The sequence below is a fragment of the Mercenaria mercenaria genome, chromosome 1, assembly GCF_021730395.1.
Source record: "Mercenaria mercenaria strain notata chromosome 1, MADL_Memer_1, whole genome shotgun sequence".
NCBI lineage: Eukaryota > Metazoa > Mollusca > Bivalvia > Venerida > Veneridae > Mercenaria > Mercenaria mercenaria.
This window is the reverse complement of record NC_069361.1, coordinates 28,837,985-28,864,503: the sequence shown is the minus strand read 5'-3', so window position 1 is coordinate 28,864,503 and position 26,519 is coordinate 28,837,985. Positions and strand designations below refer to the sequence as shown.

The following is a 26,519-nucleotide window of genomic DNA, read 5'->3' as shown; positions in this document are numbered from 1 at the left end:
TATAACTCGAAAAATGTTGAAAATGGCCATAAATTCAAAAAAAAAAAAAAAAAAAGACTCTAAATGATTTGTTTTCAAAACCGTAATTGATACCTTAATTGGGACTTTAAAGAAAAGTATCAACGGAATACAGCTCGCAACTGGGTACGCTCTAGTTAGATATAATGCTATTATAAATTCAGTTATTTTAAAATCTGTTTTAAAGTCAGTAAGGCATAACAAACTAAGAAAAAGACACTTTTAACCTATACTATTATAGTTTTACCACGGAGTGTCTTCGATATTTTTGAGTTTTGTTTTGGCATTTGTATCTGTTAAATGAACCTTAATAACATATAGTTGACGCGTTTACATAGTCCGATCCGCTGACATAACTGGTAGGTGATTAAAAGTAAAATGCAACAAAACATTTTTATAACAAAAATTATAAGATAAATGATAAATTAACAACTGAATGAAAACACTACAGTACAGGCAATTTCCTATGAACGGGTATGAGTAAGAAGAATCATATCAATGCTACACAACCTGAACAACGTATTTTGGACTAAATTCATGATAGACGGTCTACTATAGTCCGATCCGAGGAAACGGGTAGGAGATAAAAAGTAAAACATTAAAAGCAAACAAAAACATTTGACGAAATTGAAAAAAAAATTATTTGAACGAAAGCAAGTTGTAAAAGCTATAACAGATGAGGATCATTCATTAATACAAATCATCGCAAAGGTAACATAGAGCATATGTAATGTTACACAAAAAGTTCACTGAAAGTCATGAAATAATTCCTGTTTTTGTTGAATTTGTACTGTAGTCCGTTTAAACTGAGTAAGAATGAAATAATTTTGTCAACAACTTACGACATAATCGTTAATCAATACAGATAAACATGTATTTTTTGAATAGCCGTCTAAAGGCAAGGGGGTCGGGGATAGGGTAATTAGCATTGTTAATGACGCATAGAAAGATAAAATGTCCGAAATTCACAGTGATAAACATGTCATCGGTAGAACTTTTTAATCAGATATATGTAGTTATGTGTCTAAATTTAATATGCCCGGTTGTATGATTATTATTTCTATACCGATGTATCAAAATTCACAAGAAGCCAAACTTTATGAAACATGTTTTTCTTGAATTTCAAAACTTTAACTCTAAACACCTTTTCCCCTGAGACAGCTCATATTAGAAAAGTATATTGCATGTGAAAATAAATTATCAAAAGATGAATCAATCAAACTTTTTCATTCGTACTAAAAACATAACGTACATATGCACACGACACATAGTAAAAATGTGTACACCATGTAATTTCTATTTTGATATGTATGATTTTTTGCAACCGTTATGTAGCTAAATTGAAGGAAGGGATTTCTTATTAAAATGTAGTAATAATGAGCAATAATAAAACGTATCAGATTATAACATTTAGTGATTTGCAATGGTTATATATACTAAAATCGATTTTCTGGAGTTTCCAAATTTGCTTTTGTTGCCATAAGTTTTACGGACGTTTTCAGATTGGATGTCTGTATGGACTTGTCCTTTAGTTAGCCAATCCCAGTTCTGGACGCATGATACGAAAGAAAGCATCCTCTGAAAGTATTATTTAAAAGATCACGGGGATTAACCCTGAAAAAAGATGACAAATATTTTTATGTAAGCAATACATTTTGATTTTCAACTACAATATTGCACAACTTCTCTGGAACTGGCTTTGTACTTAACGGCTAGGTTTCTCGAAACATTTTATCCTGTACTAAGAAGATTAACCTGTTAAGAGCAGTCGAATATATAATGCAATAACAGACCTTTCCTCTTCTGACATGCTTAAATATTCAAGAAATTTGACCCAGAGCGGTAATTCGAGTACATTTTGGATTTGAGCGACTGTTGATTCAGACCCAATTTATATACCTGAGTAAAAAAAGTACGTTCACGTAACATAGCAATGACTCAATAATACCATGAATCTTTAAAACTATTCATTATCAATATAACTGTCTTTACACTGCTTACAACCAAATGATGACGTTGGTGTTTTGAGACCCCGGCGGTCTTTAGTTTCTTCTTACTGAAAACTGACAAGCATTTGTTCGCCTGACAATTGAGATAATTTCATGTGAGTCTGCAAGCTCTCGGTCAATGGTATCAACTACCTGCGTTTGTTTGGGTTTCTAATTCCTGAACGTACCTTCCATACTCTAGCTACCATGTTTCCATCTTTGATTTGAGTGTCATATGCTGTCCTTTGTTCATTGTACTAACCGAACCAGGAATTATAATGTATTACATGTATTACCATATTCCTGCCGAAAACATCCTTCTGTCGACTAATTTCTGTGGTTACAAATCATAGGTCAAGATTTTCGCCCTATATTAAAAGACCTACAAAGATGGGTTGAGTTGGCAAGGAACGCCTTTGCCATAGGGATGTGTCTAGAAGCACTTTACGGTTCAACCAGATGTTCAACAACCTTCCTCGTTAGTTCTACTTCTTTTTTTTCTTCTAATATAAACTTTAAACTTCCAAAGATATGCAGAAACTGCATCTGCTAAAACGAATATTTTAAAGTCTCTTTTTAATGCATACTATTAACTAAATATTTATTTATTTATCTTTTTATACTGCATCACTCCTCTTCACGCTGTACAAGAATTTTAGAAGTAGAATTGACAGGAGAATAAAAGTAATACATGATGTGTATTGCAAGCATGAATATAGTTGATAGTTTACAAGAAGGATTTACAGACCAAAGCAGTTTAAAGAAAGAGGTCCATCATGTTAAGCAATGTGTGCAAGTTTGGTTACACCCTGTCTAAACTGGTTCAGGGTTGGGGCTTGCACAAGTTGTTCTGGAAGGGAATTCCAAAGCACTATGGTGAATGGAAAAAAGAGCACTTATGTTAATTACAGGGAGTGAGGATCTAGGTATAGGAGTAAGGGATGCATATGTCTTGTTAGACGGGACTGGGGAGGGGTAGGGGCTGACATAGGGAGGAAGTGGTACAGCAACCAAACCACTCTGCAAATAATAACCGCAATAGACGTTTGTAGGAAGAACAAAATTCAATGTAGTACCGCAGTGTAGCTTTACTCGTCCTGTTACTAAGAACTATAGTAGACTTTTGTGAGAAACTTGAATTTTAAGGCAGTGCCATAGTGTAGTTATACATATTAAATGAATTAAGTGCACTTCCACAGTGCTGAGAAAGTTACCCTGCGAAAGGATTATACTAGTAATCAAAACGTTATCCTGTAGGCATATTTTATTTCCCCGATTACCACGTAGTTTAAATTTGCAGGGCATGCGAAACCAAAGAGAGTGCCGCAGCGTATTAATACATATTCACACAAAATAGCATGTACTGCCACAGTGGTGCAGTGGCCGTTTAAATATGTGACTTATAATAAATGCATTAACTGTTTGTTTTATCTGCATATAAATACATAGTAGACTATTGCAGGAAAAAAGAAACTATAGTGTGCCACAGTGTAGTTTTAACCAAATAACCACACAATGTACTTAATACCATAGTGTAGCAACCGTTTTACATAAAAATTACCCGCAGCATAAAATGTAGTATATTTTTGTTATTCCTTTATTTTCAATTGCGGGAAAAATATACAATTTTTACCCAAATACTGCATTATACGCTTATGGAAATGAGCACCCCCATTTTTCGGGTTACGTATTAGTCGTCTGCGGTAAGCCCGCTTGCAAACACAGTAGCGGTAATGGAGAACCCCAAAAATATAGTCTGCATTTGGCGTCTCAGGTAGTGCGTCGGTGTACGATAGCGGTAGTCGAAAGGATATCCGGCGTATAGCGGAAAGCATGCTTACAGAACTTTTAACAGAACCAGAGACATAAATAACATCTATGTCTCTGACAGAACGTATAGAACGCAAATGATTCAAATGAACGTTTTAGAAGACAATAATGAATGAAAAAACTATTAACGACAATTATCTGCTTCAATTCTTTATTAAGCATTATCGTTATGGAATTATTAAATCGACAATTATGACAATTAGCATAATTATAGCACACTCTGCAAACTCACCTTTCAATGTATTCTTCAATTTTTCACACATTTGCTGGTCAAAAGATACTTTAACAAACAAATAAAAGTACAAGTCAATTTTTAAATGATATCAATAAAATTTTATATCACACTCTGCAAACTCACCTTTCAATGTATTCTTCAATTTTCCACACATTTGCTGGTCAAAAGATACTTTAACAAACAAATAAAAGTACAAGTCAATTTTTAAATGATATCAATAAAAAAGCAAACACATGCGCGGCTCCCACACACTAGTGTTTATTAGAGGCGGTACCTTTCAATGATACGTCGACTGACAGCTTCTAATAGGTAATCGTCACCAATTAGATTGACATGCGCTGATCGAATATACTCGGGAGGCAGAGCATTGAATGCAAACTCAATAAGTGCCTAGCAGTAATGAAGCCAGTGCGCCTTTAGAAATCGGATTTCGACCAGTAGAAAACATAGATCTCAAAAACGGTTTAAGGTGGGGAATTTCCACCAAATTTTGGGGAAAAAAGTATACTTTTTGCTTGGGGAATGGGGCCAAATATCGGCCCCAAAAATGGAGTAAAAAAAGGTCTGCATGAGTTTGACCAAAAGTTCGGGTACGGATATTCGTCATTGTCAAGATGGTTGGATCGCGATCTTTTTCATTAATACATGCAATTTGTAAAATTCTATCAATAAAACTAAATTAAAGCCACATTAAACGTCTTCAATGAATTTTCTTGCACATCTAAGATGATTACGCGTTTTTAGATTCTAAACTGGATGTAAACAAATGTCTTAGGTAGAGTTAGCATCGGTCCTATTTTCGAACTAAAATTAATATGGAATCTGTCAAAATAGTGAATAAACATTTATCATTTAAGTAATTAAATTCAATAAAAAGTTAGATACAAAATTTCTGTCCAACAAATAAAATTTTCTTATCAAAAAAAGCGGAACTGTTACTAAATATTGTGATATTAGCTATATAATAACCGACCTCTTATCATTCATCTGCAAGAATGGGGATCACCTAAAACCCTTGACAATCTTGAATTCCGTGATGTCCGTGACGACATAAATACGTGACATACACCTAATATCCATGACACATTGAATTTTCCGTGATGGACTACTTAAAGTACTAAACACCGTGACGCTATCTATTTTTAGAAATACGATCGTATTCGGCAAACTATGGAATGCTCCGTACAACAATGGATGGACAGGACTCGGTGATTTATGGAACGTTTCGTAGGCTTCCGATGATTGGATTCTTTTTATCTGGTTAAACATTGACCACAAAATCCTGATTATTGACATTTTTATTAACAATAACAAATCTTAAAATATACAATCATTTTCTTTTCGTGCGTTTTCTATTTTGCTTTTTGGGGTGTGTGCACGGCCGTTTCGGGTTTTAGTAGATCTGGCAAGAATGGCCAAACATTACAGAAGTCCCCCCGCGAAACCTGACTTTAATCAATGAGCAAAACATTAAACATACGTCAAAACTATTATACTGAGCAGTATGAGAACTGCAAAGCTTAGATTCCATAAAGAAAACAGTACAAAAATGACAGGCTTGCATTTTTGTATCATTATAAGTTGTTGCTGGTGTTCTGTGGTTCGATCTGTGAATCGTCAGCCCTGACTCGCAGATCGGATTGGATCGCCACTTGTCTGACGATCCACAGCCCTGCCGAACATATATTTAATGCCTCTTAAATACTTCCGTAATCCTAGCCTATCCTCATAGGGTTGTCTAGGAATACGGAACTTCCGTAATCCTAGACCCTGCGGCTAGGAGCCACTGCCTTACTTTAATGGCAACAAGGATGTTTGACGGACTCATGTGGTGAGCATGGAAGGTTATTCTTGAGAGCTGGTGAGCTCTGAAAAGTAAAGGGGTAGAAGTATAGTGATAGCAGAAGACGGGTATCAGAACTCAAGAAGATTCTACAGACTACAAGACCAATACAGGTTCCAATACAATACAAAAGGGGCATTTTATTTTGTTCTACCACCAGGGCCAGGGTACATAAATTTGAGAATTTTCATACTACTGTTTCATCGGCAGTAAAACAAAAATTTACATCAGTGACACAAACGTGAATCTGTAAATTTTAATTCTTTTAAATTTTAACTGCATGTAAAGTATGTGCACTGCATTTATTACAGAGAAACTCTCGCCATGGGGGCAGCCATGATTTCAAACGTCTACTATCTCTAGATTAAATTGTGTCTCTCACTGATGAGCGTTTCGGGCAAATGATCAAATTAGTCACATGACTTAAAAATGGCGGACGAACGTCATTTCTGGAAAAATAAAATAAAAATTTTCTTTTTATGATATATCAACGCTCTTTTTATCTTGTGAGATGAAATAATAAAAAAAGATGTATAACCTAATTATTTCGGTTGTAGCAGTTTTGCTATGTGTGGCTGTCTTAAACTTTTTGAAGTATTTTTTCATCAGCAAGATGAGAATTGATGATAGAGATCAAAAGGTAAAACTATGCAAGGGTGTGCCCTTTTTTATATTCACATCTTCAGACTATACTGTTTCCTGACTGATCTAAAAGTTGGTCATGTAGGTTTTACAGTACAGTATGTAATTTGGCACTGCTTACTGAATATGAAAACCTGATTCAGCCCTGATTGATGTGAGAATTTAAAAATTAATTATTACATTTAACTAGGTCCTTTTCATAGAATAAATGAGACATACTGTGTTTCAAGTGTCTATCAATCCGTTGGTCTACCATATTTTCTTGTGTACTTTAACTCCTACAGTTTCTGCCCACAAGCACTGATACAGTGTATTTTTGTTTTCAAAATTAATATCACTTTTTACTGTGACCAGATTTCAATGTACATGATACTATTACCAGATTTTTGGTCATCCTTTTTGTTTCATTTGACTAACATATAAAAGTAACAGGCTACAAGATATATTTCCAACCAACGGTGGGGTATATGCTTCCACTGTGTGGTCCCCCGATGCTTACAGTCTTATCTCCAGTTCAAGATGATTCATCAAAGAGCTGCAGCGTTCATCAAAAACGACTACCACCCAAAAGTGTCAGGAACTCCATTGGGACACACCTGGTACTGAATAATCATGATAATCATACTGTACAAAATTGGGCACAATCTTGTTGATATTATTCCAGATTCTCCTCTATGGCAGTCATGATCTGCCAGCATCCATGACCAGCAACACAACCAAATCTTCTGCAGCAAATCTGCCTATTGACACATCTGCCTATCAACACGTCTTCTTTCCTGCCACTGTTGTCCGTTGGAAAATTTATGTTGATAATTTTGTTATTTCAGAGTTTTAAGGATAAAAAGTGGGGTGGGAGGCTTTGCCTCAGGGTTGGCATAAAAGCGGGAAATACTAGTTTTTACCTGGACAGCGGGAAATACAGGAAAATAGTGGGAAATACAGGTATTTCCCAGGGAAAAAGTGGGAAATAGTGCTGCTGATTTCTAATCATGGTCACTAATCGTGGTCTAACGGTATCTCACTCATATCACATAAACAGTTAGATATTGTAAGTGAAAGGGTAAACATGAAGAGGTTCAAGCCAAAGGATCCAGTTTGGGATTTTTACGATGTTTTTGAAGATGGTTCTAAAAAGACTGTGACTTGTAAAGACTGTAAGACAGTTGTTAGTGGCAAGAGTGACTGTTTAAGAGCACATACAGCAAAATCAAATGGACCAACTGAGTGTTCCACTCCTAGCCAGTCAGACCATGCATATATTGAACTAGCATACATTTGTTTACTTCTAATTTATCGATGTGACTAAAATTTATTGAATGAATTTATATTAAAAAGTAAATTTTCATGCCAAAAATTTTCAAATATTGAGTATTTCCCACTATTTCCCACTTTTGTGAAATTTGGATCATTTCCCGGGACGGGAATTACCGGGAAATACCTGTGGTAATTCCCGCCCCCGGGAAATACTTGCCAACCCTGCTTTGCCTGTCTTGGACAGTTTGATCAGAATAGAATGTGGGGGGAGTTTTGTCTTAGGAAATTCATACTGGTAATTCTGTCCTGTATTGTGTGAAATTTGCAGAAGTGACAGATATGACTGTATAAAATGATTTATGTTGGTAATATTCACATTGTGAATGGAAAGCTGTTATACCACTGCAACAGACTTTGAGTTTTCTGTAAAAGTGATGCTCACACCTGCATTACCTATATATCCATGAAAACTTCATCATTTCCTTGAATTACAGACCTTTTGAAGGCTTTGCATCAGTTTTGAATGTCTGAGCAGGATTGATGCTGCCAGTCTTATTAAAAAATGGAAAACCTGATAATGTGCAGCTTCTTTTTTTATTCCACACAAAGAATCAGAAGATTTGCCTGCTGTTAAGTCTGTAGCATTCTTGACATGATTTTTTATGTCTTTTTGTTTTGTAAATTTTTATATTTTCCTCTTTTTATTTCTTCCCTTCTGGTTAGAAATCGTTGTTAAAACTATAGCTTTGACCTGTGGCCATTAGTCCATCCAAGTTTCATTTAGTCAATACATTTGCATGGATGGGTTTTCGGATAACTAAGTACAAACTATTACAAGCTCTTTGTTGTGGGCAAGAATTTGAAGTAGGAAGATCAAAGACTGTAGGTAATTTTTCATGTCTTGTCTAACTTTTTGATGAATGGCTTCATGATTTGCACAAACACTTCTCCTATCCAGATGAAAGGTTGCACACAAAATTCAAACTCTTAGCTCAAAGGTTAATGTCACAGTTATAGGTCAAAGAATTTAAGCAATTCTTGCATCCAGTCTCTATTTTATACACAGCCATTTGAAGACAAATGTGCCTATTATGATATGGCAATGTAAGTCCATCTGATGTAATGTTCATGCTAAGAAATGGCTAAATAAATAGCTTGGAAGACAATATGTATTAACAGAGTATCAATTAGTTTTACTTTGGTTCAGTTAGTGGAGTTACATGTCTATACTAGATATTGATTTTTTGGTGACGAGGTGCATAATGAGGTTCTTCAGATTAAATTTTCTTTAATTCCAGTCAAATGATTTTTAGCAAAGTAATGGCCCATGCAGTAGGAAGCTTTTCACTTGTTTTATATTTACTGCTATCTGTTCTATAATACTGTAGAGAAACTAATTGTCATGTAAATCTGTAACGATTTGCCAACAGTCTGCTAGCTCCTCTTGGTGATCCAGATTTCTGCCATAGACTGGAAGCGGAAAAGTTTTAAAGGTTAAGAGATATAGCAAGTTAAATGTTGACATGCATACACACATTAACTGTACTCAGGAATGGTATTACCAGTGGGCTGAAGGGTTTTTGTTTGAATGTATATCCAAGACATATCACTTGTAAATGGCTTTGAGGCTTAGGAAAAGATTGATCAAACTAATAATGTATGTTAACTGACACTGCTGGCGCATTCTGTGTAAATGACAAATAGCACTTACTTCATTTTACTGAAAGTAACAGAGAAAGAGCTTTAGGGAACAGACAGAGAAATTCTTCTTTTGATTTTAGCATTTAAGTCAGGTTAGTTAGATACCTACATGTACATACCTAAAATGAAACTTTATTGAGCTGTTTCCCCTTTCGTCTTCTGTTAAATTATTTTCTTTCCAAAATTTCATCTTCTATTAAATTATTTTCTTTCCAAAATTTAATCAGTAGTAAGTAGTTATTGGAAGTCAGGCCTGAGAGAGAGAGAGTAATAATTTAACAATAATTTTACAGCTTGCTAACATGTCTGATACACAGAGTTTGGACAGAACATATTTATTAGTTTAAAATGCTTAAAACTGTTAAATATATGTGAAATTCAAATAAAATATACCTTTGAAAAACACATTGCAATGAAAACTAATGCTTGCATTTTTATTTCAGAAGAAACCCAAACTCTCTACATATGAAGTTCTCACACTGCTCAGAGATTTAAAGGTAACATGATTAATAGCTGATTTTTTTGAAAGAATAGATACCAGTTTGTAATAATTCATTTACATTTGTCTGACACATTGTTGGAGAGCTATCATTATTTGTGTGTTGAAAGCATGGTGTATTAGATATAGGGTATTGTAACTATGTATATATGTTCCTCCAGTCCATCTAAGTTTGTGCTATGTATGTCTGTATAGAACTCGTGTGGACTTAGCTACATGTAATAAGCAAAAAAAACTTTGAAAATAAAAATTGAATTTCAAATGTATTGTTACAGTAATAAAACACTACTGTCTTGTATTGACTGAGGGCCAATAGTTCTGACTATTGGCCGGCAAGCCATTCAATATTTAGTATACTATAAACAGACCTTTTACACAATCAGGTGATATCAGATCACAATTTCAGCAATAATTATGTTCTGTGATTCTTTTATAAGTAACTGTTATTTTCATAACATGTTATGAGTGCATGAATTTTTATCTAGATAATTATTTATTTGAAGCCTTTCCCTATAAGTGTTCACAAGGGTTGGAAGTTACATTCATTTCGTCACAACAGTAGAGTATGGTGCCAAGAGATATCCGTAAACAGCAAAAGCTCAAGTGTTGATGTTTACGCTGCCTACACAAAAACCAAGATACCAGCCCAGGTTAGTTCACTAGTATTGTAGTAAAAAAACTTTATCATTTATCAACAAAAGATATTTTATTTTGATAATTAGCAGTGCTGATATTTCTTATAAGTATGTAAATAATAATGGAAATCACACCCTATTACCTGATGTCCTCCACGCCGAGGGATGCAGCTACCACAGAGGTCAGAAATCAACAATGGTGAGTAGTGGTGTTAGTTTTTTTAGCTGTATTTTTTCTTTTTGACTTTCCATCAAGATATTCTGGTGCAGGCATACGTGTAAATGCCTAATTATTAAACACAATGCATACTGCAAAATATTCCCTGACCTCCCAGGTCTAGAAAGCAAAACAAACAACCAGAACACACGTTTTAACAGCAAATTTCCCTCTGCCGTAAACGGTATCCTATATTTTGACTCCTCGGCAAAATGCCCACTGCGGTAAAGTTTATCATACGTGACCATACCCGGGTCCCTTTAAAAGGCCAGAATGTCAGTGTAGACGTATGGACAGATTTGAAACTTGCCAGGATTATCCCCAGATGATTGATCGTTTGACGTGTGAGATAAACCTGATCAAATTATTTTGTAAACACTTTGAATTCAGCCGTTGAATATGATTTTAGCATCAGTTCTAATAAACGTCATATTTAAACAGTTGAATACTTCTTTATTTCACAAAGTTGGCGGCCAGGATTAATTATGTAATATGCTAAGGCATTTACACGTATGCCTGGACCAGAATATCTTCTTGGAAAGTCGAAATGAAGAAGTATAGCTAAAAAAACTAACACCACTACTCACCGTTATTGATATCTGACCTCTGTGGTAGCCACATCCCTCGGCGTGGAAGACATCAGGTAATAGGGTGTGGAAATAGGTAGTTTGTGTTTTAAAGTATTAACCAGATATATCAATTGCAGTTCAAAATAGACTTTATTTTCTGTTTGAATAATTAATGACTCATGACACGTATACATGTATCTAGATAATATTTCTTTCTTGTCCATCTTTTTAGAAGCAAATATATTACTAGACATGATTTAGATAATTTTGATGTTGTCTGTATACATAACTGTCTGACTTTTATATTTAACAGTTAGTTCTACAAATTCTGAAAGATATTTCTAAAACATCAAGCTGGAAACCAGGTTGCCTAGCAACCAGCATCACATCAAGACCAATGGAGAGTGAAGCAGGAATTAGAACTAAGAGCACTATGGGTAATTTACCGGTGCAACATGACATAGTGATAGAAGAAACCAGTCCAGATACTACACATAGCTATGGCATATGGTCACTGATCTCACATGAAAATAGATCTCTTCAGACAGTACAAAAGGAACACAGAAGGTACACTATGGACGGAGCTTTTAGTAAATTACAGACTAATTTTTTTTGAGTAAAACAGATAATATAAAATGTCTTTTAAACAGAGGATTTTAGTAAACATGTCTGTCTTTTCATTGAATCAATGAAACAAGCATTTTATCATCTTTAGTCTTTGCCCTCTAAACATGTTACAAACCCAACAAAGGATAGTCTTTGCCCTCTAAACATGTCACAAACCCAACAAAGGATAGTCTTTGCCCTCTAAACATGTCACAAACCCAACAAAGGATAGTGTTTGTCATCTAAATATGTCAGAAACCCCTCAAAGGATAGTTTTTGACCTCTAAATATGTCCCCCTTTTTTTCCGTCCAAATATGTCACGAATCCAACTAAGGATGATCTTTTTCCTTTAAATATGCTACAAACCATACCATGGATAGTGTTTGTCCTCTATGTATGTCACATACCTGACAAAGGATAGTCTATATCCTTTAAATATGTCACAAATCTGACAATGAATAGTCTTTGTCCTCTAAACATGTCACAAACCCCACAAAGGATAGTTCTTGTCCTCTAAGTATGTAGCAAACCGTCCTCTCAGAATGCATTAAAACTGCATCATTTACAGTTCTTAGCTTGATCACTGCAAAATCCACTTAGGTTCCTCCTTTGTCAAGTTAAAATAGAAGTTATCTTTGGTCTTTATTGTTATGAATTCCAGATTAGTAAATTTTCACAAGTTTTATGTCTCTGTGTATAACTGTGAAAGCATTTTATTTCCTTGGCACTTAATTTTATGGTTTTTGCCAAAACATCTTTTTCTTGGAGATATAAACTTGAGGTTTTAAGTTTTTTAAAGTACAAAGTTAATGGGAATTTTATCTTGTCAGTTTCACTTTAGTTATGTGGATTGATGCAAACAGGAAGTCAAGAGAAATCAGTCACCTACAAATGTACAGTTAAATCTGTTTGTTAAGATAAGCCTTGGAAAATAAAAAAACTTGTATCTGTTGATATGTGTTTTCTGAAGTGGAGTAAATTTACACTATGGTTCAACAGGAAACAAGAATATTGGCCTTTATAAGCAGTTTTTATGGTAGTGGCCTTTATTCTGAGGTAGTCTTTAGCACAGGTTTGATACACCCAGTATATGATTTCACAGAATGTATTTTCTTTTTTCCTCATTTAAAGGTTTTTTTTAGCTCACCTGTCACATGGTGAGCTTTTGTGATCACCCTTCGTCCGTCGTCAGTTCGTGCGTCCGTCCCTGCGTCCGTCCGTCTGTGCGTGGGTCAACAATTTCGTGTCTGCACGATAGTGGTTTCATTTATGATTTTATTTTAACCAAACTTGCACACAACTTGTATCACCATGAGATCTCGGTCCCTTTCTTGAACTGGCCAGATCCCATTATGGGTTCCAGAGTTATGGCCCCTGAAAGGGTCAAAATAAGCTATTTTTACCTTGTCTGCACAATAGCAACTTCATTTATGATTTGATTTTTACCAAACTGACACACAACTTGTATCATCATAAGATCTTGGTTCCTTTCTTGAACTGGCCAGATTCCATTATGCGTTCCAGAGTTATGGCCCCTGAAAGGGTCAAAATTAGCTATTTTGACCTTGTCTGCACAATAGCAGCTTCATTTATGATTTGAATTGAATCAAACTTGCACAAAACTTGTGTCACCATAAGATCTCGGTTCCTTTCTTGAACTTGCCAGATCCTATAATGGGTTCCAGAGTTATGGCCCCTGAAAGGGCCAAAATTAGCTATTTTGACCTTGTTTGCACAATAGCAGCTTCATTTATAATTTGATCTTAACCAAACTTGCACACAACTTGTATCACCACAAGATCTTGGTTCCTTTCTTGAACTGGCCAGATTCCATCATGGGTTCCAGAGTTATGGCCCATTAAAGGTCCAAAATTGGCTGTTTTGGCTTTTGCAGCCATATAGAGACTTCATTTATGGTTTTATTTGATACAAACTTCCAAAATATCTTCAGCAACAATAAATCTTGGATTCCATGATAAATCAGATCCAATCGTAGGTTCCAGAGTTATTTTATATCTGATTACCTCCCCTGATTGTAATCAAAATGGATTTATATCAGTAAGTACTTATAGGACTTATTTGAAATTCCATTATTGTCATTAGTTGGACTGAGCCAATCAGGGTAGATAACTATGGACTGATTTTATGTCAAATTACCTCCCTTTATTTCAAATTAAAATGGGTATATCTCCGTAACTAATGAAGATACTGATCTGAAATTTCATTTATGTCAACAGATTTATTTGGCAGATCCTTCTTTTGTTCACTTACAATATTTTTTTTTTTTAATTACTTCCCTTTTACGTTACTATGAATAGCTTATTTTCAGTAACTTTTTTATTATTGGCCGTAGGGAAAATCCGAGACCACTTTTCTGTGGCACAACATGGATGGTACCTCCAATTTTTTAGGTGTATTTTGACATATCTGTACCTTGTAAGAATTTTTTTCTTTTTGGTTAAATTTCTTCCCTTTGTTGTTCCTGTCCTTTGGACTTAGATATTTTTTCTGAGGACCTTCTTGTCCTCAAGTGCAATGATAACAGGTGAGCGATATAGGGCCATCATGGCCCTCTTGTTAACCTTTACCCTGCTATATTTCTAAAATGGACTAGTCTATCATTCAGTTTGGGCAGTACCATTTATTATTCAATGGGATGTCCACTGAAAATTAACTGACTGAATAGCGAACAGTGCAGACCATGATCAGCCTGCACAGATGTGCATGGATATGCATGCTGATCTTGGTCTACACTGGTCGCAGAGGCAAATTCACTTGCCACCAGCAGGCTAAAGGTAAACTGAAAAAAGTAAGATGTAGTAATGACTATAAGAATAATTATGCATGATATTTACAGATACTGGCATAGGGAAGACAATGGTGTATGCTGGCATCTTCAGATGTGTGAGTCTCACCAGGAGTGGCTCTTCTTCCTTGCACAACCTGTGGAAGGTATAAACCTCAAAATTGTTACCAATCTTTTCTAAGATTCTTTTAACTGGTTGTAAGTGCAGATGGGATCATCTGGCTCGAGGGTAACTGTTTTGGTGGTAAGAGGCACTGCCAAGTTACCACGTAAACAGTTACCTCGAGAGCCGGATATATCCATCTGCACCTACCACCAGTGATTGAATCTTTTTCTTGCCTGCCATTTTCCTTAATATGTCATTTACAGAATGAGACTCATCTTACACCTCATAAGATGGAGTTTTCTAGCACCGATGAAATCACCAGAAATCCCAGTCTGGAATGCAAGAATACTTGTTTATTTCATGACAGAAAATTGTTAGTTTTGAATTTTTTATACACAAAAGCTTGGAAAATTTTGAAAACTACCTTTAATTGCAGGAAGGAATTTAGTGGAATGTGATAATTATCTTGTTTTCATTTTGAAGAAATTTGATGGAGAAGATATTTTGATTTTTTTTTTTGTAACATCAATTTTATGAAGTTCAGTTTGGACGAATATCAATATAGAATAACCTACCAAGGGCTAGTGATGTTAATATTTTTTTCTCTTTGTAACTAGTTGATACTTGACCTTCCTCAGGAGTATATTATTTGTAGGAACAGCATTTTTTTCTCCTTCATTTTCATATTTTCCATCGCATTTCATCTTACAGTATGTTTTATTTATCAAAATATGTACATGTAGTGCACAAAACTAAGTTCAGCTTGGAATAAACAGGTTTTCCAATTTGTTAAATATTTTCAGCAGTTGTTTGCCATAAGTCCTTTATTTATGTGAGAAAGTTATTAAGTTCTGTTGAGGAACGATCGATATTGATAAGAAATCCAGGACTATCCTGTTCAGGTTAACTAACTTTAGTATATAACTGAACTACTATTAACAATGACATCAAGGCAAACAAAGTAATCAAAGAGCTTTTCAAAAGCAACATAATCTCAGTTGATAAGTTTTTTCAGCTAACTGAAACCTTTTTCAGTAGTATAGTAAATTTAGTTTATAATTTAGTAATATGATGGCAAAACAGTGGAAGAATATCATACCTGTCCAATTACCAGCTCCATTAATAAAAAAAGTCATATAATTCTGTTTAATACCAATCTGTCTGCAGTTCAACACTGTTAAAAGTTAATTTTCTTCTGTTTTGCCACACACAATATGACATTTCATGTCTTACTTTAAAGTAAATTTTTCATCATATTTCAGATGTAGAGGAGTGTTTATTGACGGTGCTAGGTTATCAAGACAGAGAGAACCGTATAACTACTGCCAGTTATGTCTCGGAGGCACTCAGTTCATTCACGGAATATATCCAGTACCGAAAACTAGCTGCCACCCCACTAGTCGAAATAAAACTCCCTTCACCTCGGTCAGAAAAGGTGTTAAGGTCATACAGTTCATCTGAAGATGTAACAAGTCCGGGAAGAAAGATGTTTTTACGATTTCGATCTCTAGTTGAAAAACCTTCATTTGGTGCTGATAAATTATATTCTCCAAAGCAGCAGATTATTCGTTCTGCTTCCATTTTGAAACATAACAGTCCAACGTTTTCAAATGGGCTAGACATTAACAAGTCTGTATCTGATACATTGAAAACTAGTTCTCTTGATAGAAGGAAGGATATGCCAAAACTTGCTACAATAAAAGATGCTAATGTAAATAACAATGAAGATGATGACATAAGTGGGAATTCAGCAAGCAATAAAACGGTCATTGATGCACGCCATGCAGACATGGAAGAAAGAAAAAATGAAATAAACAGCAGTTCTAGTGGATCTGCAGTGTTTCAAGAAGCTCAGAGTGTCAGCGACTCCAGTGCCTCAGAGACTGGAGGTGGTAGGGTAGATGTAGAGAAAGAAAGGAAGGAAGATATAGACAGGATTCTTGATGCAGATATAAATGCTGAAGAAGAATTTGAAAAATCCACAGAAAATCTGCTCAAATCTACAGATTCTAAAGGTACATTGTATGTGTTGTTGTGTGTATACTTAATCTGTATATAAATGTAACTGGTACCATATTTTAGATACAAGGCAAATTTATCGCCCGATGTGTGTAACAACAGAATTCATTTTAAACATAGAAAAAATCTTGAATGCTGTAAATAGACAAGTAGCAGTATAGAAATAATTCAAATTATTGACAAGAAAGTTGTTAATTTTTATGACGTTTTATTTAAAAGTTGTTAATTTTTATGACGTTTTATTTATTTTGTTCCACGTATATTTTACAGAGGACATTTATCACATAGTCCAAGCCAATCAGACAGCGGCAGAACTTCTTGCAGTTGTAAGTTTGTGTTATTGATAGTTTAGTTTGTGTATTACAAAGTCCTAGCTAAGTCTATGAAGATTTGTCAAACATGTAGTACGGAAATAGCCTTATGAACTGTCAGGGATGAATGTATGTCAGATATTGTGTAAAGGCAGTTAATAATAATGGTTGAAGCCAGGAAAACATACAGATTATCAGACCTAACAGGTATTCAAAAACAATGAAAAGTCCTACACAATATCCTAGTGTAGTTAAAATGTTGTTACTTGAAAAAGAAAAATGAAGAGATTGAATGGGGAAATTACCTTCAAATATAATCTGATTTCGAGTGATCAGTGTACTTATGACGGTTACTATAGAGATATAATAGAAGGATTTGAAGAAGTGCCATCTTTCTAAATGCTTTCTTTAAAGCTCTTTGTAGATTGTTCACTTTGTTGGTACACTTTTCTGTAATTGTATTTTTCTTAGATTATATATTTTAAAGAATATTTACAAAGTTATTATATTTGTTCAGGCACTTCAAGCTTCCAACATAGATCTGAGCAAGTCAGTACATGATCAAGTCGTCAACTCAGGAGGATGGATGTAAGTGCACATGTACTTATCAAAGTGATTAGTTTAGTGCCGTGGATTGTTTGAGTTTTCTGTAAATAGTCCTGAATTACTTAGATATTACATTATCAAAATTCACACGCCAGTTAATAATGACATTAAAATAGCTAGACAAAATACGATAGTGAGTCATAATAAAAAATACTAAAAGTTTAGTATTATTGAATGATTCTTTATTATATGCAAGCTAAAATTTGTTTGAGTTTAAATACATGGTATATTTTACTTAAATAGGAATGAGTATTATTTCTGTTTTTTTTTTTTTTATCATTTTATGGTTATAAAAACAATGGAGGACATTTCCTTTGTAATTTCTAATATGTAAGCTTATGTCAATGCCACTAAAAAAGAAAAGGATGTTGAAAATTTGCTCAGCAGAAACTGACATGATATAACTTTACATTTTAACAATGTAGCCTTTTTATAATAGTTCTTCTCAATTGCAGTTTTTTACATGTATTTGATGTAGTACATGTATTGCAACAACTGTTTCTGATTTTATGCCATGGCTCACCAATAATCTTAAGGTACTTTTATAGGTTTTTATTTTGAAATAGTCAAACATGTCATTTTTAACCAGGACAGCTGTTGTCTTGTGTTATAGCAATGTATCTGGAACAGATCTGTTTGTAAATTAAAAGTCAGTATGTTGTACTTAATGTACAATATATGAATTATTCTGCAGGTTTTGTGGCCTTGAAAATGATGTTGTTGTTTTGAAGAAAGTTTCAATTAAAGAAAACCTTCACTGGTAAGATATCATCTCACTTGATCATATACCATAATACTGTCACATTAGAAATATTTGCAACAGATTTATTTTCGCGATAATTTTTAGCTGTGCATCTTCTCCCAAGTTGTCTATTAACATATTTAGTCACACGAACATTCCAAGTTCAAATATAGCGAGTTTACTGGTTTCAGGATGTCTGTCTGTCCGTCAGTCCATAGACACAATCTTGTGCGCACCATCTCTCCTCATCCCCTTGACACAATTTAATGAAACTTCACACAAGTGATCTGTAACAACAGTAGTTGTGCATGGGGCATGTTAGGTTCTTTCAGAAAAAAATAATGCAGAGTTACAGGACTTTGTTTTTTGTTACTATACTATATACATAGACATAATCTTGTGCGCACCATCTCTTCTCATCCCCTTGACGCAATTTAATGAAACTTCACACAAGTGGTCAATACCAACCCTAGTTGTGCATGGTGCATGTTAGGTTCTTTCAACAACAAAAATTGCAGAGTTATGGGACTTTGTTTCTTGTTAACAGACTATGTACATACAGTCTGCATATGCAATCTTGTGCGCGCCTAATCTTCTGAACCCTTGCACACAATTTAATGAAACTTCACACAAGTGATCAGTACCAACCCTAGTTGTGCATGGTGCTTGTTACGTTCTTTTAGATAAATATTCTGCATAGTTATGGGACTTTGTTTTTGTTAGGTTATCTGTTATAGTTATCTTTTACCTCCAGAAAACTGGTTTTATTCTGGTTAGATTTAATTTAATGAACAGCTATATTCAACTGAAGTACTGTTGAAAAATAGTGTTTAACTGAACAAAACAAAAAGTTTACATGTGTAAGATTTGAATTTCTTTACGTACACTTTGGATCAGTCAGATTTTCAAATATACAGCATTGTTATTTTGTACCAGCAGACCACAGCTGTGAGTTTCAGATACAAGTTCAGTATTGAAGTACATGTGAGATGAATGTCCTCTGTGACGATCTGACAAATGTTATTGTCTTTAGAGTCATTTCCTCTTGCAAAGTTAATTAATTTGATACAGTTGTCTTGTATATGTGACAACTAGTCAATATCAGCATGAAAGGGATACTGGAATATAAACTGATTTCTTTTTGCATAATAGGTGTCCTTATCCAAAGATAATTACTTTCACTCTTTATTTTGTATAGGAAGAAAAAAGTGTTGTTGTTGTTTTTTTTGTTTTGTTTTTTTCAATATAAACAACATTGGTTCAGTAAGATACATGTATCAATAGAGAACATCCAAAAAGACCCATATTTGCCATCTGAAAAAAATACAGTTCCTGACTTTAATTAAAATATTCTAAATTCCAAGAAAAATCAAACTGTCATGACATCTAACATGCAATCTGACAACAAAAGAAACATAAATTAAATGGCATTATTGAAAAAATAAACTTAAAATCTGTAAACAAAATTTCAAAAAAAGAACATTCAGTGATAGCTATAACTCCTTTTTCTGAGGGTAAAGATCAAAATAGAATCGACATGGCAGTGTGATTTTTCTTGGAATTTACAATTAAACATGGTGGGTCTTTTTGGATGTTCTCTTTTTATTGTAAAGATCAACAGTTAAAGATTTATTATATATTTTCTTATATTTATTGAAAGAAGTCTCATTATTTTGTTGTAAGCTAGTGTAGAAATATAGGTATAAGGACTGAATATTATTTCTTTAAAGGTCCAATACTAAGGAAAGTGAACATTTTAATTTCTTTTAAAAAGCACAGAAACTATTTCATTTTATTGGAAAAAGAAAGTTGGTATGTAGAAATTCGAAATAAATCGCAGTATATGTACAATTATTTTTCTATGAAGTATGAAGAAAGTTAAAAAGACCTGGGGGGTCATTCTGTCGATTCATTGAAATTTCAACATAATACACATACATTTCTTTGAGTTCCAAAGACCTTCTGTAAATTTTGACCTGCCAATCTTCATTATTTAGTGTCTTGCAGAAGTCTATGCACTGGCTATGAAAAAAATTGCCAACTCACTTTCCCTTAGTAATGGACCTTTAACATTTATATGGGTAAAAACCACATTGGGACTTATGGCAAATCATCCAAGAATCGCTAGTATGACTCATAGATCTGCCAGAAGTCCCAGCGTGGTTTATAGCAATATAAATGTACAAGAAGTAACATATTTAATCTTACGTACATTTATAGGTAGTTGGTATTCTATGAGTATGATATAAAGTATAAGTTAATACCTTCAGTTCTGATTAATTTGTTACTGACTTACACAGCAGATTATTGTACAGAATTCAGGAATACAAACAGGTTGATTAACAGCTGTTACATCACAAAGCACAACAAACAGCAAATCTTAATCAGTATTAAAGTTTTCAGATTTTTATTAACACGTCGAAACATTTCATTATACTGTTATTGTGTTTATTGATATCTTGACTTGTTTCATCAGTTACCTTGGAAAAGGAATCATTCAAGCGGATCCTCGAGCTGTTTGGAACGCAATAAAGAATCCCCGTACAAAGTTCACATATGATGACAGCCTTAAGGTAAATGCTTTTACATCAGTTTTGAATGGTAACATCAGTGGTAACACCTCTGCAAATTATGCAACATCAGTGGTAATGCCTCTGCAAATTATGCAACATCAGTGGTAATGCCTCTGCAAATTATGCAACATCAGTGGTAACGCCTCTGCAAATTATGCAACATCAGTGGTAACGCCTCTGCAAATTATGCAACATCAGTGGTAACGCCTCTGCAAATTATGCAACATCAGTGGTAACGCCTCTGCAAGTTATGCAACATCAGTGGTAACGCCTCTGCAAGTTATGCAACATCAGTGGTAACGCCTCTGCAAATTATGCAACATCAGTGGTAACGCCTCTGCAAATTATGCAACATCAGTGGTAACGCCTCTGCAAATTATGCAACATCAGTGGTAACGCCTCTGCAAATTATGCAACATCAGTGGTAACGCCTCTGCAAATTATGCAACATCAGTGGTAACGCCTCTGCAATTATGCAACATCAGTGGTAACGCCTCTGCAAATTATGCAACATCAGTGGTGACGCCTCTGCAAATTATGCAACATCAGTGGTAATGCCTCTGCAAATTATGCAACATCAGTGGTAACACCTCTGCAAATTATGCAACATCAGTGGTAATGCCTCTGCAAACTATGTAACAATAAATGAAATCATATACCTTTGTATCTAGTACAAAGGGAAGGTTTTAGAAACCCTCAGGTATTGCTGCCTTCTTGATATCATTATTGTGAAATCTTTATTATTTGTTAGGAATTATTGTTTGTTTTTAGCTCACCTGTCACATAGTGACAAGGTGAGCTTTTGTGATCACCCTTCGTTCGTCGTCCGTCGTGTGTCCGTGCGTCCGTGCATGCGTCCGTCCATCAACAATTTCTTGTCTGCACGATAGTGATTTCATTTATGATTTTATTTTAACCAAACTTGCACAGAACTTTTATCACCATAAGATCACGGTTCCTTTCTTGAACTGGCCAGATCCCATTATGGGTTCCAGAGTTATGGCCCCTTAAAGGTCCAAAATTGGCTGTTTTGGTTTTTGCAGCCATGTAGAGACTTCATTTATGGTTTTATTTGATACAAACTTCCAAAATATCTTCAACAACAATAAATCTTGGATTCCATGACAAATCAGATCCAATCGTAGGTTCCAGAGTTATTTTATATCTGATTACCTCCCCTGATTGTTATCAGTTAGTACTTATAGGACTTATTTGAAATTTCATCATTGTCATTAGTTGGACTGAGCCAATTAGGGTAGATAACTGTGGACTGATTTTATGTCAAATTACCTCCCTTTATTTCAAATTAAAATGGGTATATCCGTAACTAATGAAGATACTGATCTGAAATTTCATTTATGTCAACAGATTTATTTGGCAGATGCTTCTTTTGTTCACTTACAATAATTTTTTTTTTTAATTACTTCCCTTTTATGTTACTATAAATAGCTTATTTTTAGTAACTTTTTTATTATTGGCCGTAGGGAAAAACCGAGACCACTTTTTTGTGGTACAATATGAATGGTACCTCCAATTTTTAGGTGTATTTTGACATATCTGTACCTTGTAAGAATTTTTTTTTTCTTTTCGGTTAAATTTCTTCCCTTTGTTGTTCTTGTCCTTTGGACTTAGATATTTTTTCTGAGGACCTTCTTGTCCTCAAGTGCAATGATAACAGGTGAGCGATATAGGGCCATCATGGCCCTCTTGTTTTAAGATTCCAATATATAAACATGGATCCTATTCATTTCATGTTCAGTTTTAAATCCACTAAATTCACATTCTTGTTAATTATATTTACACACATTTTTGCTAAAATTGTAAGATTTTGCATGCCTTCTTGCTGAGTAGGGAGAGTGCAGATGTATGGGTTTCAGGGTTGTGTGGTCAAGCACAGTTGAGGTGTTTGTTCTTCTTGAAGATTTGTTAAAGACATTTTGTCTACAGTCATTTCATTCTTCACTTCTTATTGAAATGGAGTAGTTGGTATTTACTTGAGGAGGATAGATTAGTATTGGTACAGAATCCAGGAATACTGGTTAAGTTAACTGCCTGCCATTACATTATTGAAAAATGGTGCAAACTAAACAAAATCACAAGGTTTTATGTTACTATAAATGATTTCACAGTGTATGTTAGTTTAATAAAACTTTTAGAGGTTTTTTTTCTTAGCTGGATTAGAATTTTATAATGAATCCATTAGATCTCGTTCTACTATTTAGACATGTTTAAGACAGAATCAGTCAGTACTCCATTACCCATATTCAACTTGAGGATTATAATTGTATTTTGATTTTATATTACAGAAAGTGGATGTTTTGGAAAAAGTATCTGACTCTATCAAAATTGGTAAGATATATTTATACTGTTTAGCAAAGATCCCATTTTACTTATTATTATGATAGTAAATATATTGTCTTAACATTTTCTAGAAAAGGTCAGCATTTTGAAATGTCAGAACTTTTGGATTAACAGCTAAATTTATAGTTTCCAAAAGCATAGTAGGAAAGGAACTTTTAAATTGATCCAAAAAATGTTTTTTAATGGAAAAAAATCAAGTCACCACTTGTACTGTCAGTAACCCTGTGCTGTCCTTTACCTGACTTGTCAAGTCATCAGTGTCTGTCAGTAGTAAGCATATAGTCTAGTAGTGCAATTAAAATTTAAATAGTAATATATACAGTCATACGGCTGCTCATCTTTTCTGGTAAATTATTATCATGAGGTGTTACAGTTGTTCAGTACCCAATGCTAGGACATGATAGTGACATGATAGATTTGTTTTTCTCTGTATTCAGTATATTATTACCACGAGGTGCTTCAGCTGTTCAAGACAGAGTGCTGTGACATGATAGTTATGCAGAGTGAGAGAGTGGACAGTGGAGAAAAATATATCCTGGCATTTCAGTCAACAGAAAGATCAGGAGTTACCCTGCCTGAAAATACTACCAGAGTTAAGGTATGAATTTATGAAATTTCGATCTGTATCTTGTAACACAAAAAAGGGAAAAAATTTACTCTGAGATGTAAAACAACAAAAGGCATACTGACAAAATGACAAAAAGTATAACAAGCATATTTCTTTATTTTGTTTATTTACTAGCATGCATGCAGTAATTCTCACTCTTAGTCCTGTTTGTGGATATTAGTTATGTACTTACAATTAAACTTGGTTTTGAAGAAAGAATTTATAAACTCATGAGGCTGAAATTAGATGATCTTACAATTTAGCACAAGACAGTTGACACAGATTACTCCTTATCAGAAACCCATGTGTCAGCCATGTCGGGTCAAGGTCACAACTCAAGGTCAAAGGTTTGAGCCTTTCATTTGGTGTCTGCTCTATATCTCCTAAACCCTTGAAGGATAATCCTGAAACTTGGGTCAAAGGATCACCTCATCAAGACAATGTTCAGAACCCATGAGTCAGCCATGTCAGCTCAAAGTCAAGGTCACAACTCAAGGTCAAAGATTTGAGCCTTCCATTTTGTGTCCGCTCTGTATCTCCTAAACCCCTTTAAGGATAATCATGAAACTTACAACTTGGGTCAAATGATCACTTCATCAAGACAATGTGCAGAACTCATGAGTCAGCCATTTGGCTCAAGTTCAAGGTCACCACTCTAGGTCTTCAATTTTGTGTCCGCTCTGTATCTCCTAAACCCCTTGAAGGATTTTCATGAAACTTGGGTCAAATGATCACCTCATCAAGAAAATGTGCAGAACTTATGAGTCAGTCATGTCGGCTTAAGGTCAATGTCTGAAGTCAAGGTCAAATGTTTTAGCCTTCCATTTTGTGTCCCCTCTCTTTCTCCTAAACTCCTTGAAGGAATTTCAGGAAACTTGGGTCAAATGATCACCTCATCAAGACGATGTGCAGAACTCATGAGTCAGCCATGTCAGCTTAAGGCCAAGGTCAAATGTTTCAGCCTTCCATTTTGTGTCTGCTCTGTATCTCCTTAACCCCTTGAATGATTTTTATGAAACTTAGGTCAGTTGATCACCTCATCAAGACGATGTGCAGAACTCATGAGTCAGCCATGTTGGCTCAAGGTAAAGGTCACAACCCAAGGTCAAAGGATTGAGCCTTCCATTTTATGTCTGCTCTGTATCTCCTAAACCCCTTGAAGGAGTTTAATATGACTTGGATGTAATATTCCCCTTATCAAGACAATGTGCAGAATTCAGAATTCATCCCTGCCAGCTTAAGGTCAAGGTCACAACTCGAATGTTTAATGGTTCCACCCAATACCATCAACCTTTTCACTATCCATAACAGTGGCGGGCGATAGACTGCCTTGTTAGAAGGGAAACAGTAAATGAAGGAGGTTGGGTACATAAAGTATTTTAAACAAGATTTATAACACATTATACACATTGCCTGAAAATTTCTACAGACATAAAGTTTTTAGCTCAAAATATTGGATGTCATTTCATCTGTTTTGGATTGCAATTTTTTATGTTCATTTCACAAAGAAATCAAATCAAAAACACAAAATAAAATTTAACTGTTATAAGGACTGTTGCACTTCAGAAGAGTGCTATTTAAAGTTTGCACCAGAAAAAATAGTTCATTTCTTAATTAACGGTGACGGCATGTCTTTTACCACAGAAGATGGTTTCATATATTTCAAACAATCCGTGTGCCAAAGACTGGGGATTTAGCACAACTGTTTTCTGACCTTCCAATGTTTTACTTATGCTTACTGAAGGACAGACAGTATATAATATATTGTCTGATATTTCAGGTGCTTCCTAGTGGTTGGATTCTAGAACCAGTTAGCAAGGAGAAGAAAATATTCACCATGGTTACCTACATAATGCAGGTATGTTAAGACTGAAGGTCAAATATGGTATAAACTTTATTTATATATCAGAAAGTCATAAATAAACTATTGAAGTAAATTTGCATTTGATATGTATATATGACATAATTCCTTGAATGGCACAATGTGTACAGACATAAAGACATCATTATGTACTACAGGATGTCAGTTTACAGAAGGCTTATACTAGGTAAAAAAAACACTCCTCTGATGATCGCTGAAATTGATAGATTAATTATTGAAGTGGGTATATGTAAACTTTTTAAAAATTCTTTCAGTACAGAAAATATCTAGGAATTGTACTTAAAAACACACTTACTGAACTGTTGTTTTGTTGACAGACTTTCCAATAAACAATTACCCCTGTTTATTAGCACCATACTGTGAAAGTCATTAGCCACTGCTCCCCAAAATGTGCTAATGAAGACAGCATTCCCTTGGCCCTCTACTAAGATCTTCTAAATTCTTTGCTTTGAGTCACATGCTTCGGAC

The 26,519-nt window shown here is 34.6% G+C and overlaps 2 protein-coding genes across 3 annotated transcripts in view; one reads left to right on the top strand and one right to left on the bottom strand.

Moving 5' to 3' along the window:
- Positions 1-6,265, bottom strand: part of LOC123542642 (cleavage and polyadenylation specificity factor subunit 2-like) — a 176,695-nt gene extending 170,430 nt beyond the window's left edge. The window contains exon 1 of the mRNA XM_053538095.1: positions 6,108-6,265. The gene's annotated coding sequence lies outside the window, so the exon portion shown is untranslated. The remainder of the gene's footprint in view (positions 1-6,107) is intronic.
- An 85-nt stretch (positions 6,266-6,350) lies between these two features.
- Positions 6,351-26,519, top strand: part of LOC123542672 (uncharacterized) — a 35,654-nt gene continuing 15,485 nt past the window's right edge. The window contains exons 1-13 of one of the 2 annotated variants that reach the window (XM_045328625.2): positions 6,351-6,554; positions 9,955-10,008; positions 10,514-10,660; positions 11,745-11,998; positions 14,896-14,990; positions 16,213-16,965; positions 17,240-17,295; positions 17,798-17,868; positions 18,581-18,646; positions 21,105-21,201; positions 23,508-23,550; positions 24,000-24,160; positions 25,950-26,027. In XM_045328625.2, the coding sequence (XP_045184560.2) occupies positions 6,444-6,554; positions 9,955-10,008; positions 10,514-10,660; positions 11,745-11,998; positions 14,896-14,990; positions 16,213-16,965; positions 17,240-17,295; positions 17,798-17,868; positions 18,581-18,646; positions 21,105-21,201; positions 23,508-23,550; positions 24,000-24,160; positions 25,950-26,027 (1,986 nt within the window). In that variant the 5' untranslated portion in view covers positions 6,351-6,443. The remainder of the gene's footprint in view (positions 6,555-9,954; positions 10,009-10,513; positions 10,661-11,744; positions 11,999-14,895; positions 14,991-16,212; positions 16,966-17,239; positions 17,296-17,797; positions 17,869-18,580; positions 18,647-21,104; positions 21,202-23,507; positions 23,551-23,999; positions 24,161-25,949; positions 26,028-26,519) is intronic. The other variant, XM_045328634.2, reaches the window with a different exon arrangement.